Source organism: Vipera berus (genome assembly GCF_964194415.1).
Source record: "Vipera berus genome assembly, chromosome: 2".
NCBI lineage: Eukaryota > Metazoa > Chordata > Lepidosauria > Squamata > Viperidae > Vipera > Vipera berus.
In genome coordinates, this window is record NC_138203.1 from 263,586,926 (window position 1) to 263,603,365 (window position 16,440).

Here is a 16,440-nt window from a genome sequence, read left to right on the forward strand (position 1 = left end):
AGGCCCCTCAGGCATTGGGGAAGGTGGTCGACCCAACGGAGAGCTGCCTATCTTCACAGACATTGGGGGGGCGCGAAATCAGCTGCTGACAGACAGTGGTGCTGATAGGCAGCAGATCCCCTCTGATGGGGAGCAGCTGCCTCCTCCACTTGATCCAAGGGCACAGAGAGCAGAGCTTAGGCAAGCCCGAAGAAGGGCTCCGAGACTACTCAGGAGGTCGCCCCACCCCCTCCTCACATGGAACACCTGGAGGGGAATAACTTAAGGAGAAGCCATTGGGAGTTAGTCTTTGCCAGGAACAATGGTTTGTTTTGGCTTACACTCCCCCGACTTTGACTCCTACCTTTTGCCTCTTGTCTTGCCTTGCCTTGAAGGCTGCTTTTCGCCTGTTGCTTTGCCTAGCGCCTTCTGCCTTGTGCCCTTGTCTTGTGGACTGCTGTTTGCCCTTTGCTTTACCTTTGGAACCGCCTTTTGCCTTCTACCTTGCCTTTGCCCTGAGGACTGCTGTGTCTTGCCCCTCAACTGAACCTTGTGGACTACAATTTGCCTTGTGGATGTGCTTAGCCGGGTGGGCTGGTCTTGGGACCCTAGACCTTGCCCTGTGAGCGTGCTCCTACTCTGTGGGCTTTCTTTGTAAAACAGGGGCTGTTGTTTGGGGCACTGAGGGTGGCTGCCTTCAGGGTAGCATGGGGTGGAGCCTTACTGGTTGTTGGAAGGCCATTTGTTGGAACATTTACTGAGAGCGGGGGTCCCCAACCCCCGGTCCGTGAACTAGTACCGGGCAGCGGCATGCCAGCAACCGGTCTACACAAGCAAGCAAAGCCCCATCCATGGGATGCAGGCAGCACACAAAACCACACGCTCTCCGGTCCGTGGATAAACCTTTCTACACTGAACTGGTCCCTGGCGCCCAAAAGGTTGGGGACCTCTGCTCTAGATTCATCTACCTTGCCTCACCCCCACCTTACGGATGCCACTGAGTTAGTGCAGACACGCATATGCACACATGCCACCAATGGAAACCCAAGCTTTGTTTAACAACCTGTAAAAACTGGATGCATATTGGATTAATCTTTTTCATGCTCTACTAACCTCTCTTTTACAAGTATCAGCCTACAGCATTCCCTAATAAGCATGCTGGCTGTTGGAATAAGGGGATCTGTATTCTCCATCTGCCTAGACCAGGGATAGGCAACCTCGGCTCTTTTATGACTCGTGGACTTCAACTCCCAGAGGAATTCTGGGAGTTGAAGTCCACAAGTCATAAAAGAGCCGAGGTTGCCTACCCCTGGCCTAGACAGCACCAATTGGGAAGGTTTCCATGCCAGAATTGTTAACTATTAAACAGATTTTTTAAAAAAGAAAAGAAAAGCATGCGTCTTATTTATGACATCCACAATTATGCATCAGAGACAAGCTGAAATGTTTCTCCCATGCTGAGTTAGTACACCTAGTCCTCGACTTATGACCACAATGGAGCCCAAAATGTCTGTTCCTAAGCGGGACATTTGTTAAGTGAGTTTTGCCCCATTTTATGACCTTCCTTGCCAGCTTTGTTAAGTGAATACACAGCAATTTTAAAATAGTAATGCAGGGGTTAAGTGAATCTGGCTTCCCCATTGATTTCTCGTCAGAAGGTTGATCAAAAGTTGATCACATGACCCTGAGACACTGCAACCGTCATAAGTACGAACCAGTTGCCAAGTGTCTAAATTTTGATCATGTGACCATAGGGATGCTGCAATGGTCGTACGTGTGAAAAATGGTCATAAGTCACTTTTTTCAATGCCGTTGTAACTTTAAATGGTCACTAAATGAACAGTTGTAACTCAAGGACTACCTGTACACAAATGCAGTATTTTGATTAGGTTTGTGCAGGATCTTAAATGCAAAGACAAGGAGATACTCTGGAGCGTGCAGGGGCACTTGTAATATCTGCCTTAAAGCCACTACATCTTTTCCCAAGTAAGATTCCAGGCAAAGATGCCTACAGCCAATGGGTGTTATAAGGAAAACCTTCTTCCTTTCAAATCTGAAGCATTTTGTAGCCCTAGCTTTGAGTGACTGATTTCTGGAAGCCTGAAGACTGAAGCATACGAAGAATGGCTGCTGGACTTGGGTTTGGCTAGTAGTCTAAAGAAAAGAAGAAATAGGGGAGACATGATAGCAGTGTTCCAGTATCTGAGGGGCTGCCACAAGGCAGAGGGGGCCAGGTTGTTCAGCAGAGCACCAGAGGGGAGGACAAGGAACAATGGCTGGAAACTGACCAAAGAGAGAAGCAACCTGGAATTAAGGAGAAACTTCCTGACAGTGAGGACAATCAACCAGAGGAACAGCTTACCTCAGAAATCGTGGGCGCCCCATCACTGGAGATTTTTAAGAAGAGACTAGACAATCACCTGTCTGAGATGATATAGGTTCTCGTGATTGAGCAGGGGGCTGGACTAGAAGACCTCCAAGGTCCCTTCCAGCATTCTATTCTACTCTACTCTACTCTACTCTACTCTACTCTACTCTACTCTACTCTACTCTACTCTACTCCACAAGATTCCTGGCCCTCAGTTATGGGAAACAGATGGAGGAAGTCAGTGCTTTTTTTGTAAAAGAAAAAGGTGACGGAACTCACACATGCCATACAACCCACCTTGCCTACCCTACAAGGTTCCATCCAAAAAAGGTGCCGGAACTCCGTTCTGAGCGTGCTATGAGAAAAAAAGCCCTGGAGGAAGTAATGTTTAAAGGAAAGGAAGCAGCAGTTTTTGTGGGTCAAGGATAAGGGGTTAGAGTGATGCAAGCAGTATTATGACATAACTTTGCTTCTTTTCTACATGCATTGCAATATCACACAACTCTCAAGGACCAGAGCTTGTAGTGTCATCATCCTAACAAAAGCAACAAGAATACCACTGCAAGGAAGGAAGCAAAAGATTTTAAGACTTGATTTTTTTAAAAAAAAAACACCTGAATTTCAGACCAGTTCTTGCCTTATTATTATTATTCAAAGCAGTACAACAGTGAGAAAAGAGAGTAACACAACTTGAGCATCTTGGTGGAAAGGTTTATTAGCGATTAGTACAGAATTCTCCACAAATAAGGGCTACTTGTGTGCATCAAAACAATATCAAACCACCTGGAATAAGTTAGCTAAGTTTCTGAGTTGATTTTTTTTCCTAATCTAAGCATTAAGCCCTTTGAATGCTCAAAACGTGTTAAACTGGACTTTGAAAATTGGATGTACCCGTAACAGATATTCGCGGTAATCAGCAAACTCTTCCAAAACTCAAAAGTGGATTATTTTAGATATTATAGTAGTTCAAATAGTAGCAACTCTTCATTTACAAAATGAAAAGACGTACCTCTTTGGACCTTAAGAGATGGCATCCACCAGGGCTGTATCTTCTGAATTCGAAGTAAATTTGTCTCAGATTACGTAAATACCCAGTGTGGTTCTAACTCCCCAATTTCACAACCAAAATACTTTTTAAAATAGTTCTCAGCTTGGTAGCAAAATAATACTTCCACATTTCCGGTCTAATTAGACCTGGGCAAAGCCAAGATTGCAGCAAGGTAGCTGAAATGCATTTTTACTGGCATTTGCAATAAGGAAAGTGGGATAAAATCCCTAAAATGGTTCTGGGAAGATAACAAAACATCATTCAGGTACAGGAAACAAAGCCTTTTTGCACTCCAGTTGTGCTGCTCTGATTCACAAAGTAGAACTCAAACACTTAAAATAGCCAGAACATAAAGACTATTTCCCTACAGGATATAATCATCTTGAAGCGTTATGAAAAGCAAAAAGGCAAAAAGCATTTAAAACCCAAAAGGCTTTTTGCCACTTGTCCTGGTCCATGAAGTCCAACCTTTCAGGCTTTCTATAGACTCTGGCGAGAGATTATAGTTCTTTAATTTGCCCCAGATTTTCTACTGGCTGCACCCACCTGAAGACCCTGGACCGCTTAGGAACTCATTCTGATTTTCATCCAAGGCTGTGATGAAAGTCGGCTTTTTCCAGTATCGTTTCACCACTATTTTGAGAAGGCTCCTGGCTGCAGTGAGATGGAAGTCCTCTATCATAAAAAGCAAAAAGGCCTGTAATTCCTAGCAAAGCAGTTATTTCAGTTCCTAAACTTGCTTCATCCCAAGAATTTAAGAGCTCTGGTGCACAAGGCATAGCCTGCAAACTACATGCAATTCCCACACATAGGATAGAATTTTTTTTTTCCTGTTGCCCTGGGTCTCAAAAGGAGCTCTGTCTATTTTTCTAAATAATCTACTGACCAGTGTGATTATCTGGCCAGTGGGAAACAGATTACTGCTGACCGGTTGTTGGGAATAAGGTAAAGGTAAAGGTTCCCCCGCACATGCGTGCTAGTCGTTTCCGACTCTAGGGGCCGGTGCTCATCTCCGTTTCAAAGCCAAAGAGCCAGCGCTTGTCCAAGGACGTCTCCGTGGTCATGTGGCCGGCACGACTAGACGCCAAAGGTGCACAGAACGCTGTTACCTTCCCACTGTAGTGGTCCCTATTTTTCTACTTGCATTTTTACATGCTTTCCTACTGCTAGGTTGGCAGAAGCTGGGACAAGTAACAGGCACTCACTCTGTTACGCGGCACTCGGGATTCGACCCGCCGAACTGCCGACCTTCTGATCAACAAACTCAGCGTCCTAACCCACTAAGCCACCGCGTTTGTTGGGAATACTTCTTACCAATAAAAGCATGTTTTTCATCTTTAGCTCCAAGACGATAACACCGTGGGAAAAATGTATCTGCATCAGCCTGGTCAAACCATGGGAGGTTACGCAGGTTAAGACACAGCCCTACCTAAGAGAGAGGACATAGCAATAGTGCTTAAGACTTATATACCACTTTATAACGCCTGACAGCACTGTCTCAGCGGTTCACAGAGTCAGCCTATTGCCCCCAACAATCTGGATCCTCATTTTACTGACCTCGGAAGGATGGAAGGCCGAGTCAACCTTGAGCCGGTCAGGATTGAACTCCTGGCAATGGGCAGAGTTATACTGCAATGCTGCGTTCCAACCACTGTGCCAGCAGAGCTGCGTGGTGTGGATGTTTATGAAATGGTCCTCTGCTCACCTTGGTAGTGAAGGTCCCTGCCTTGGCATAGTGATTCATCATCTGGTCCTTGCGCATGTAGCGACAATCAATCACATCTCGCCGATTGGTCCAGATGAAGTAGGGGATCTGGTTACGAACCAGCCTTGACTGCCAATGAAAGGGCGCAAAAAAAACAGCAAGGTGTAAAGGCAAAGAACAGAAGTCTAATAATAAGAAACCATGTCAAAATAATTTAAAAATCAGTAGGGAATAGTAAAGGGTTCACTGGCAAATAATTGTTAAGAATTCACAATAAACGAATGTCAAGTGGAGACAGGAGCTGGATTTGTAAACATACATAGATGGATAAAGACCCAGCAATTTAATACTAAGTTTGAATTCCAATCTGAGTTAGATTTTTGTGGCTTAGCATAGGGGTCCAAGGCCCGTTTGGAATGGGGCCGCACAAGCGGTGGACAAGGACACGTGCGCGTGCAGCTCCATTTGCACAAGCGGCAGGTGCTCGCACTTGTGTGTGCCTGCAATTCACACAGAACCATTCCCTCTCCCCCACCCCCACCCCGCTGGTCCGCCAAGCAGGAAAGGTTGGGTACCGCTGGCTTAGCGTGTTTTGGGAACCTGGTTGGTTGGATTGGTTTATTATATAATATATTGTGTAAATCTAGAATTAACCCATTTAATATAACCACCAGATTAACCAAATTAAGAACGGGTTACATGAATGTGATCAAAGGATGTTGTGACTTGGATCAAGAGAGTCCTATTGGACTGTAATACCATTGGGGTCTGTATGCTCTCTAAAGCAACTTACCTCTCCAGGCTTCTGTGCAAAATAAATTTGATGGGAAAGGGAGAACCAAGTAGACTGCCCCTGTTTTATGGGGAGGAAAACGGAACAAATACATAGTAATAAAAGGAAGTGTTTAAAGGGCAGATCACTCTGGTACCCCAAACTAACCATGAGGTTATAGATACCATCTGTATCATCCTGCTCATCTTCCTCTTCCTCATCTGTAGTATGAAAAAAAGTGAATAAAAATTTAGAAAAAAAAAGAGCTGTCCTACGATGGACGTAGCCCTTGACTTCCCACCATTCATTTAGTGACTGTTCAAAGTTACAACAGCATGTAAAGAGTGACTTATGGCTGTGGGGGTGGTGGGAGAGGGGAACGGGGCGGCGTTAATGGTGAGCTGACGCGCACACGGCTCCATTCGCGCAAGAGAGAAAATAAGCTTTTGGGGCGCACTTTCACCCTCCTTCAGGCTTTTGCAAAGGGACGGAAGGCCTGAGGCAGCGTGAGATTGCTCCCCCGAAGCGTTTCACCCGTTTGCAAAGGTTTGTGGCACAGAGAAGAGAAGCCTTGTGGGTGGGTGGGTAGGTGGGTGTCTCAAGCTCTTTCAGGCTCACTGAGGCTGCTCAAGGCGCCAAAGCGGATTGGGTCTCCTGCGCACACAGTCTCGGTATGTCAGTGAAACTGAGCAGGATGTGCAGCATCTTCTCTCACACACCGTTCCGCTTTTGGAGCATCGGGAGCAGGCGGCTTGGCAGCCCGGCTGTGGGGGGGGGGGGAAGAAGATAACCGGGCCACGAGAGCAGTGGACAGGTACACACGTGAGTGCGCGCGCAGCTTCACTCACACAAGACAGAAGAGGAGCCTTTGGGGAGCTGCTTGTGCGGGTGGAGCTGCACACTTGCAGCAGTCCACCTCTTGTGATGTCCAGTTCTGAATCGGCCATTGCCCGGGGTTTGGGGACCCCTGCTGTAAAGCACTCGGGAGTGGATATATAAGCCTAAGAAGTGCTTTGCCAAAGCTACTGCTGTCGATTTAAATATTTGAAATAAAATAAACTGCTCAAAAAAAATAAAGGGAACAGAAAATAAGACATCCTACTATTAAATACAGTACATTGCGTTGTTTAAGTGTTCCCTTTATTTTTTTGAGCAGTATATTTCAAAACTTTCAAAATTCTATAAGGGAGAAGGAAGACTTCCATCCACAGAATGAAGGACAGCTTCCCATACTTTTTGCAGATTCCCCTCTCAAGAGGGTTATAAAATCCCTTGGAATCCCTTGGAGCAGGGGTGTCAAACTCAATTTCATTGAGGGCCGCATCAGCATTGCGGTTGCCCTCTGGGGGCCGGGTGGGTGTGGCCTGGGTGGGTGTGGCCTACTGGGTGGGCGTGGCTAGAGTGCCTATGACCTACTGGGTGGGCGTGGCCAGCTCTACATCGTTGGCATCAAGGGTGCCTATGGGGGCCTGGGCAGGAGTGGGACAGATCTGAGGGTCTCTGGCAGGAGGGGGTCTCTGGGCCAGGGCCAAGGCAGTGGGGGCCGTTCCCTCACTGTTTCCAGGATGGCTTCACGGGCCACATGAAACCACTTCACGGGCCGGATCTGGCCCCCGGGCCTTGTGTTTGACATGTCTGCCTTGGAGAGTACAGGGCGATGCAAAGAGGAACAGAAAGCACCATTATACAATTACAAGCGTTTCCCTCTGGCAGCTCAGCATCAACAGCGCTGCCTCTCAGTAGCACCTCATCCTACCAGCCAGCCGCTGTCAGTGAGTCTGGAACCAAAGCTTACACAGATAGTCCCCGACTTACAGCCAACAATTCAACCCAACATTTATGTTGCTAAGCGAGATAGTTGCTAGCTGAGTTTTGGGCCATTTTACGACCTTTCTCGCCGCCGTTGTTAAGTGAATCGCTGTAGTGGTCAAATTGGTAACATGGTCAATAAATGAATCTGGCTTCCCCCATTGACTTGGGTTGTCAGAAAGTCACAAAAGATTGACCACATGTCCCCAGGACACTGCAATCGTCATAAATATGAACCAGTTGCCAAAGGTCTGAATTTGGATCATGTGACCATGGGGATGCACATCGTAAGTGTGAAAAACAGTCACAAGTCACTTTTTCAGTGCTGTTGTAACTTTGAACGATCATTAGACGAATGGTTGTAAATTGAGGACTACCTGTAAGCATGCAGTTTCAATAGAAAACATATTGAGTGATGGGCTGCTCCATGGCACAGATTCAGTCCACACAGAAATTCCTTTCAGACAGTACCACTATAACCACAGGCCCTGGAGTAGCACCACGTTTCACATTCATTCCAAGAAGCTGTTTTGGAGCATACGGAAGCATGAACTTAACACCTGCCTACCAAATTGTTTAAAGCAGCTTCAACTTTCCCTGAAATTGTTGGGGGCAATTAAGCTGACTTTGTAATAATGCCGCTTGGGGGTGTGTGTGTGAAAGCCCTAATAAGCAGGCATATACATAGAATGAAGGCTACTGCTAAGCTTGTAAGCCGCCCTGAGTCTTCGGAGCAGGGCGGGATATACCGTAAATGGAATTAAAATAAAAATAAAAAATAAATAAAATTATTGGCTTTCACTGCACAGTCCTAGGGAAATTTGCTGTCTGCTTTAAAGAATTACAGACAGTGGCATTTCATGCCCTTGCCCTTGTTCCGCGGTACCTATGCAGAACTGAATTTAAAGGACTGCACAGTTAAAATAAATATTGACAAGATAGAAACAGATTTCCCTCACCTGGTGCCATTCAAATGCATTGGATGGCAAAATGCATTATCTGTTATCACCGGTCACTAGGACTAATGCAAAATGAATACCAAAGTATTTGCAAGACTGAATTTGAAGAATAACAGAGATGGAAGGGACCTTAGAGGCCTTCTAGTCCAACCCCCTGCTCAGGCAGGAAGCCCTATACCATTTCGGACAAATGGCTGTCCAGTCTCTTCTTTAAAACTTCCAGTGTTGGAGCATTCAGAGCTTCTGGAGGCAGGTTGTTCCACTGGTTAATTGTTCTAACTGTCAGGAAGTTTCTCCTTAGTTCTAGGTTGCTTCTCTCCTTGACTAGTTTCCATCCGTTGCTTCTTGTCCTGCCTTCAAGTGCTTTGGAGAATAGCTTGACTCCCTCTTCTTTGTGGCAGCCCCTGAGATATTGGAAGACTGCTATCATGTCCCCCCTCATCTTTCTCTTCCTTAAACTAGATATACTAATTCCAGCAACCGTTCCTTATATGTTTTAGCCTCCAGCCCCCTAATCGTTTCTATTGCTCTTTTCTGCACTCTTTCCAGAGTCTCAACATCTTTTTTACAATATGGTGGCCAAAACTGGATGCAGTATTTCAAGTGTGGTCTTACTATGCCTTTATAAAGCGGTACTAATATGTCATGTGATCTTGATTCTATCCCTCTGTTAATGCAACCTAGGGTTGCGTCAGCTTTTTTGACTGCTGTCACACACATATTTAAGTGATTGCCCACTAAGACTCCAAGATCCCTGTCACAGTTACTGCTGCTGTCAAGTCTCACCTAATCTGTACCTGTACATTTGGTTTTTCTTGCTAAAGTGTAAAACCTTACTTTTCTCTCATTGAATTTCATTTTGTTAGACAGAGCCCATGTTCAATTGAATCGAGATCTGTCTGGATTTTGAGCCTATCTTCTGGGATGTTAGCTATTCCTGTCAATGGAGGATAATCTTTCTCCCTCTCTTCTATTATTTGGGGAATATGCTTCCAGAATAATACAGAAAGGGTTACCTACAACAGCAGTGGTATTGCCAATAGGTGCTGTTGACCTGGTTGGCAATTTTGGCTTTACCCAAAGCTCCATTGGAAGAGCATCAGTTATGAATGGTATCTCCCCTTCTATCAAAAAACCAGTAGTACATGGAAGTCTGCAGAAAGAATAAGCTTAAACAATGGTTAAAACAAAAGAAAAAGAAAATAAACCGGGGGGGGGGCAGATCAAGGCTTACCATCATCAGTTGCATCACTGTCATCGCCATCTTCATCAGCTTCGCCATCAAGGAAACGTTCCCGCTTAGTAACAACTTTAGGTATCTTTGGGAACTTCCTCTCCACCCAACCTCTGACAAGAAGTTGTCTTCGGATGACGGGGTACGGACCATGGACCATAAAGATCTTCCTTTGCTATGAGTTGGCAGGAGAATTAGAGGATTAGCTACTTTGCACTGCAGGAGGAGGACCGACAGGATCTTAGTGGCAATGTTCCAAAACAAAGGAAAGGTTTCAAGGGCAGAATACTGTAACAGAGTTGGACGGGACCTCAGAGGTCTTCTAGTCCAACCCCCTGCTCAAGCAGCAAGTCCTATACCAGGGGTCCCCAACCCCTGGGCTGTGGCCCACTATTAGGCCATGGTGTAGTCTCAACTGGGCTACGCGAGCAGTGGGCTGCCATGCATGCGCATGTGTGCACAGCTTGACTTGCACAAGTGGCAGTCCAGCGCATGGGCACACATGGGCACAGTTCAACTTGCGCAAGTTGAGTTGTGCACACGTGCGTGGGCCTGCCAGTCTGCCCGTTATGCAAGTTGAGCTGCACGCATGCATATGTGCTTGCTGCCTCACCACTCACATGGCCCGGTTTCCCTCTCCCCCACCGCCAGGCTGCCAAGCCACAAAGGGTTTGGGAGCACAGCCTTATACCATTTCAGGCAAATGGCTGTCCAATCTCTTCTTAAAAACCTCCAGTGTGGGAGACCCACAACTTCTGGAGGGAAGGCATTCCACTGATTAATTAGTTCCACTTTGTTTTTCTCCTTGATTAGTTTCCATCCATTCTTTCCTGTCTTGCCTTCAGGTGCTTTGGTAAATTGGTTGACACCTTCTTTGTGGCAGCCCCTTAGATATTGGAAATCTGCTATCATGTCACCCCTGGTCCTTCTCTTCATTAAACTGGACAAACCCAATTCCAGCAACCGTTCTTCATATATTTTAGCCTCCAGTCCTCTAATCATCCTTATTGCTCTTCTCTGCACTCTGAGGCTGATATGGGGAAGCTGATATAGGGAGGCAAATTCAGTCAATATCATTACCTTGATGGCTCTCTCCACATATTGTCTGGCTTCCTTGAGGCGATCTGGATTGAAAGAAAAGGTGACATTGATGCTGCGTTGTGTGCGCCCATCTATCAGTGAGGCTGTATATCTTAGGAAGGGGGCAAAAAAACCCACAAAATTTCCTTTCCTAGCTTCACAATTCTCAAACCTATTTGCAGTGCTTTTTTTGTAAAAGAAAAAGGTGCCGGAAGTCACACATGTCATACAACCTGCCTTGCCTACCCTACAAGTTTCCATCCAAAAAAGGTGCCAGAACTCTGTTCTGAGCGTTCTATGAGAAAAAAAGCCCTGCCTATTTGCCACGTGACCAATATCAGTTTGTCATTTGAGCTGCTGACTGTTAGTGCCGTATATAGTTCCATGTGGTCCCACACATTGTTCATCACTTATACACTATAAAACCACAGGAGCAGCCATCTGGAATTTGGGGTGATATCAGTATACTGCTAACATCCAATTAAGGAATTTACCAACCAATTAAGGAAGCAATTGGAACCCTGTGAATATTGCCCATGAGTTGGATAATGAGATGAATCAAAACAAGGATAAAGTAATGTAAGAGTATTTTAGCTTCACAGGACACTCCATTACAAATCTTAAATTAGCCATTTTGGAAAAAAAGAAACTTTACTAGTATAATTAAACAAGAGGCTGCTCAATTCATATACGTCAGAGCTTTCAGCTTATCTCAGAAGGGTCTCAACAAACATAATGGGACTTTATCACATTACAATTGTTAATTGATAACGTACAGGTAGAAGAGCAACTAAGATGATCAAAGGCCTGGAGACTAAAACATATAAAGAACAGCTACAGGACTTGGGTTTGGCTAGAGTTTTGTGGTTAATTTGAAACCCGGATCTTGGTTTACTTGGTCTCAATCAAGCATTCTAATCACTGCAGCTCAATGGCAGCCAAATAGACCCCTCCTTATTCTCTGCAAGAATAATCTAACTACCCGTGGGCCTACAGGTTTCTTGCTTGCAACAAGGCTTTTTCAAAAAATATTCTTTGCTGGAGCCCTGGCTCACGACCTTTTAATAGGAAGTGGAGCCAGTGGTTTAAGGACCAAGTAGTGGTTAAGGACCAAGTAGTTGTTTAAGGACCAAGCTAGAAACCAAGAGACTGTAACTTCTAATCTTGCCTTAGGCAGGAATTCAGTGACTTTGGGCCAATCACCAGGAGACTATGAGTTTTAATCTTGCCTTAGGCATGAAGGCCAGCTGGGGCATCTTTGGGCCCCTCTCTCTCACTCTCTCTCTCAGCCCTGTTAAGAAGAAGGCAATTGCAATCCCTTCCAGAAAATCTTGCCAAGAAAACTGCAGGGACTAACTCAGGCAGTGCCCAGGAGTCAAAAACTGACAGGTAGTCTTGAATTTACAACAATTCATTTAGTGATTGTTCAAAGTTACAACGGCACTGACAAAGTGACTTATGACCGTTTTTCATGCTTACGACTATTGCAGCATCCCCAGGATCACATGATCAAAATTCAGACACTTGGCAACTGGTTCATATTTATGATGGGTTGTAGGCAATCACCTGGCTGAGATGATATAGGTTCTCCTGCTTGAGCAGGGGGCTGGACTAGAAGACCTCCAAGGTCCCTTCCAGCTCTATTCTATTCTATTGTGAGGCCTGTCCCAGCTTGGGAGTTTAGGAAAGAAAAACACTTTGACTCAATTAAGAAAAGGTATACTTTCCCTAAAACCAAGTGGTTACAGCGTACACAAAGCCAGATCTGAATATTCCTGCTGTAAATTCAGTGCTTTTCCCTTCACCCAAGTCCTTCCCTCTTGGTCATTTGCTCAGTGTCAAATAGTATTAAAATTAGGAGTTTGGGTAACAGTTTGGTGCCTCTTTGCTGGGTGTTTACATTCCGTTCTCATGCTTGTGTCCTTGGATCTCTCAATATGTAAAGGTAAAGGTTCCCCCGCACATGCGTGCTAGTCATTTCCAATTCTAGGGGCTCTTTCAAAGCCGAAGAGCCAGCGCTTGTCCGAGGACGTCTCCGTGGTCATGTGGCTGGCATGACTAGACGCCAAAGGCGCACGGAATGCTGTTACCTTCCCACTGTAGTGGTCCCTATTTTTCTACTTGCATTTTTACGTGTTTTCGAACTGCTAGGTTGGCAGAAGCTGGGACGAGTAACAGGCGCTCACTCTGTTACGCGGCACTCCGGATTTGACCCGCCAAACTGCCGACCTTCTGATCGACAAGCTCAGTGTCCTAACCCACTGAGCCACTGCGTCCCTGGATCTCTCAATGCTTATGTCCAATTCACACCTCTGGTTCCTGTCATCCCTCTCCCTGTGTTCCCCTCTCTTCCTCCCCGCCTTCCCTTCTTTTATGGCAGGATGCCATCAATGCAAAAGGGAAGCTGAACGGTTGTGATGGTAGATCTGATAACAGTAGTAATTGGGATCGTGACCTCCATCACTAAATTGAGCTTGTTTGTAAAGCTGTTCCAGTTGTGGTTGTTAAGCAAATCCTCTTTGCTTGTTAGACATGATGTCATGTGATTGCCACTGGTGACCTCCTTGCTTGTGGGAACCCAGCGGGAAAGATCACACATGGCGACCATGTGATTGTGGGACGCTGTGACAATTATAATTGTGAATGGTTGCCAAACACCTGAAGTACAATTGTAAAGTTACCTTACTCGGTGCTGTTGTAACTTTCAATGATTGTTAACCAAGGACTACTTGTATTGTAATCTGTCTCACATGTAATCTATTTCTGCCTAATCAGCTTGTTTTCTCTCTAGCTCACCCTGATTTAAATTCTGCATCAGTTTAGCCCATTCTATACATTTGATGAAACCAAATACAGCTCACAAAGGTTTATGCTTTTTAACAAACTTTGAGAGTCTAAAACATGGGTCCTCAAACCTGGCCACTTTAAGACTTGTGGACTTCAACTCCCAGAATTCTGGGAGTTGAAGTGTAAAATCGCGTGCTTCACATAGAGACAGACACAGAGCTGGGGTAAAGATGAGTTTATTCTGAACAGAACGAACTGGGGAAACAGGGAAGCCTGGTGTCTATTTGTACCTGCCCAGGTGGATGGCATCCAATCAGTTCAAACCTGGGCTTCCTGCCAGTGCAGGTGACAATGGGTGTAGATCCTGGCTTCCCACCAGGCTGACCATGCCTGGGGCTGTCAACAGCTTAAGTCATTAGGCTTATCCTGAGTGAGCAGTTATCGCCTGGAGCTGTCCAGCCCCTCTGCTGATCTGCACCATCAGCCTCCTGCTGTGCTGTCCTTTGTGTATGCTGGGAGGCATACACTGCACCCCTTCCCCCATAGTGAGGATGATCCTCTGTCGTTCCTTCTTAACTATATACAGCTTATTTACAATTTTTACATTTAACCCTCCAGATTCCTCCTCCCCCCAGGCTTAAGAGCGAACATAATGACTGAGGTAGCTGGGGGCTCTGTGTGTCCTGTTTGATCTTCTCAGGCTTGGCTCTGTAGTGGTTTCGGTTCTGCTTCCTGTTCCTTGGTCTGGTTGTGTTGGTCTGATTTGTGTGTGTGCATGTGTTTCTGTGTTGGCTCTTTGTGACCTGCTGCCCTCAGGCTCTTGCCTACTTTCCCTGTCAGCTCCCTGCCAGGCAGATGGATGCCCCAAAACCCTTCCTGCTGTTCTGTCCTTTGTGTATGCTGGGAGGCATACACTGCAGAAGTCCACAAGTCTTAAAGTGGCCAGGTTTGAGGACCCCTGGTCTAAAAAGAAGCTACCAAGCCTCAGCTGATTATATATTTAACACCCCCCCCCAAATCAAAAGCAACCTGCCTTTGGCAAACATCTGCTGTGAAAAACAGGTGGAAGGCCAGGGTTTTTACTCACCCTCTGATAGAGAAATACAGTGTAGAGTTAAATGAGTCATGGATTTAATTCAGCAGCAGAATTCTCCTGATGATCTTAAACGGAATGTGGTGGCTGACGTAGAATGAAGAATGGCCTAAAACCTTAAAGCTTTTCCTAAGGGCATCAAACTGCTAGTATCTTTGGCCTTTTCCTAACGCAGGCATTATTATTGAATGGAGCATCAAGCTTGCAGTTTGCATTGCTCACACCAAATAAGATCTGGCAGGATCCTGGCTACTTACCTTCTGGCTTGTATCTGCTAATATGTGATGCATTTGGTGGCTGGTTCATAGGTTCGACACTGCAGGCCACGTCTCCATCCGGCTTTAATCTACTAACTGAACTCATTTAGATAAAGGTGTTTTTTTTTAAGGTAAATGTTCACATGAAACCAAGAATGCTTCCACCACACATATAAAAAAAGAAGGTCCTGGAGCACTTCTGTCTTCTGTTGTAATTTTTTTTAAAAAAACCTGAACCAAAACATTGATACTGATGGATCACCCATTAAGAAGCAATACACCCCCATCCTAGGAAAGAATTAAAATTTAGAAGAATGCAACTGTGCAACGTGTCTATTAAAGATGAAGGAATTGTTAACAGCATGTGCTCAGAAATAGATAGGAAGTTACAAGATTCGGCAACAAGAAAACAAGCAGCAGAAACCCAAACAGGGCATGTAAAGCTTAAACAAGCTATAACTTTGTAGAGGCAAAATGACCCGTAAGCTCAGGCAAGGTGCAAATGGACAAGTGAACATCTAGACTAAAAGCAAGGTAGACCTCCCAAAAAGGTAATAGCTTTGTGAAATGTTACTTCCCTATTTCTGGAAATCAACTGTATAGAACATCGGGCTATATCAGGGGTAGGCAACCTTGGCTCTTTTATGACTCGTGGACTTCAACTCCCAGAATTCCTGAGCCAGCATAGCTGGCTCAGGAATTCTGGGAGTTGAAGTCCACGAGTCATAAAAGAGCCGAGGTTTGTCACTGCACTTTTTTTTTTGTTCATCAGAAAAGTTCATTTCTAACTGTACATTTTCCCCTGCTTTCTACACCTGTGGTGATAACTTATCTGGTAACCATAGTGAATCCCATATGACCAGTAATGTTATGGTTTCAGACTGTTTTGTGCGCATGTCTAGAAAAAGTTTCTCACACTTATTCTTGTATTGTCTTTCACTTTGCTGTTACTGTCTGTTATGTTAGGATGTAGTCAGCTAGCTCTCTTTATAATATATATTTAGTTTTTATATTTTTGTAATTACAAGGTATTTAGTAAGATTATGCATCGTGTTTTATTTCCTTCCCTCATGCACATCATGCATCCTCTGAAGCACGGTCCTTCGCCCTCTACTAAGGTGATTTATACCTTGACAAGGTTGCCTACCCCTGGGCTATACTGTTGTTCAGAGTCTCAGCTCCCACATTGGACTTGGACCATTTGCTAAAGCGCTTCAATAAAAGTTTTGCAAAAATCCATCTCTCGTGTCCGGCTCTGATTGGCTTAACCAATTTTTAGACAACAATATCCCAAAGAATCTTTGTTGCTGTTGTGAAACAAACAGGTTCTGGTTTTTAAGATTTTAATT

The 16,440-nt window shown here is 45.1% G+C and overlaps 1 protein-coding gene across 1 annotated transcript in view; it reads right to left on the minus strand.

Moving 5' to 3' along the window:
* Window positions 1–15,565, minus strand: part of TTLL3 (tubulin tyrosine ligase like 3) — a gene marked incomplete at its 3' end in the record, with an annotated part of 40,711 nt that extends 25,146 nt beyond the window's left edge. Inside the window, exons 1-7 of the mRNA XM_081319085.1 lie at window positions 15,092–15,565; window positions 10,955–10,998; window positions 9,875–10,049; window positions 6,041–6,093; window positions 5,101–5,229; window positions 4,710–4,824; window positions 3,942–4,070 (exon numbers count right to left, since the gene is read on the minus strand). Coding sequence (XP_081175211.1) covers window positions 3,942–4,070; window positions 4,710–4,824; window positions 5,101–5,229; window positions 6,041–6,093; window positions 9,875–10,049; window positions 10,955–10,998; window positions 15,092–15,197 — 751 coding nt within the window. The 5' untranslated portion in view covers window positions 15,198–15,565. The remainder of the gene's footprint in view (window positions 1–3,941; window positions 4,071–4,709; window positions 4,825–5,100; window positions 5,230–6,040; window positions 6,094–9,874; window positions 10,050–10,954; window positions 10,999–15,091) is intronic.
* Between the last annotated feature and the right edge of the window lie 875 nt (window positions 15,566–16,440).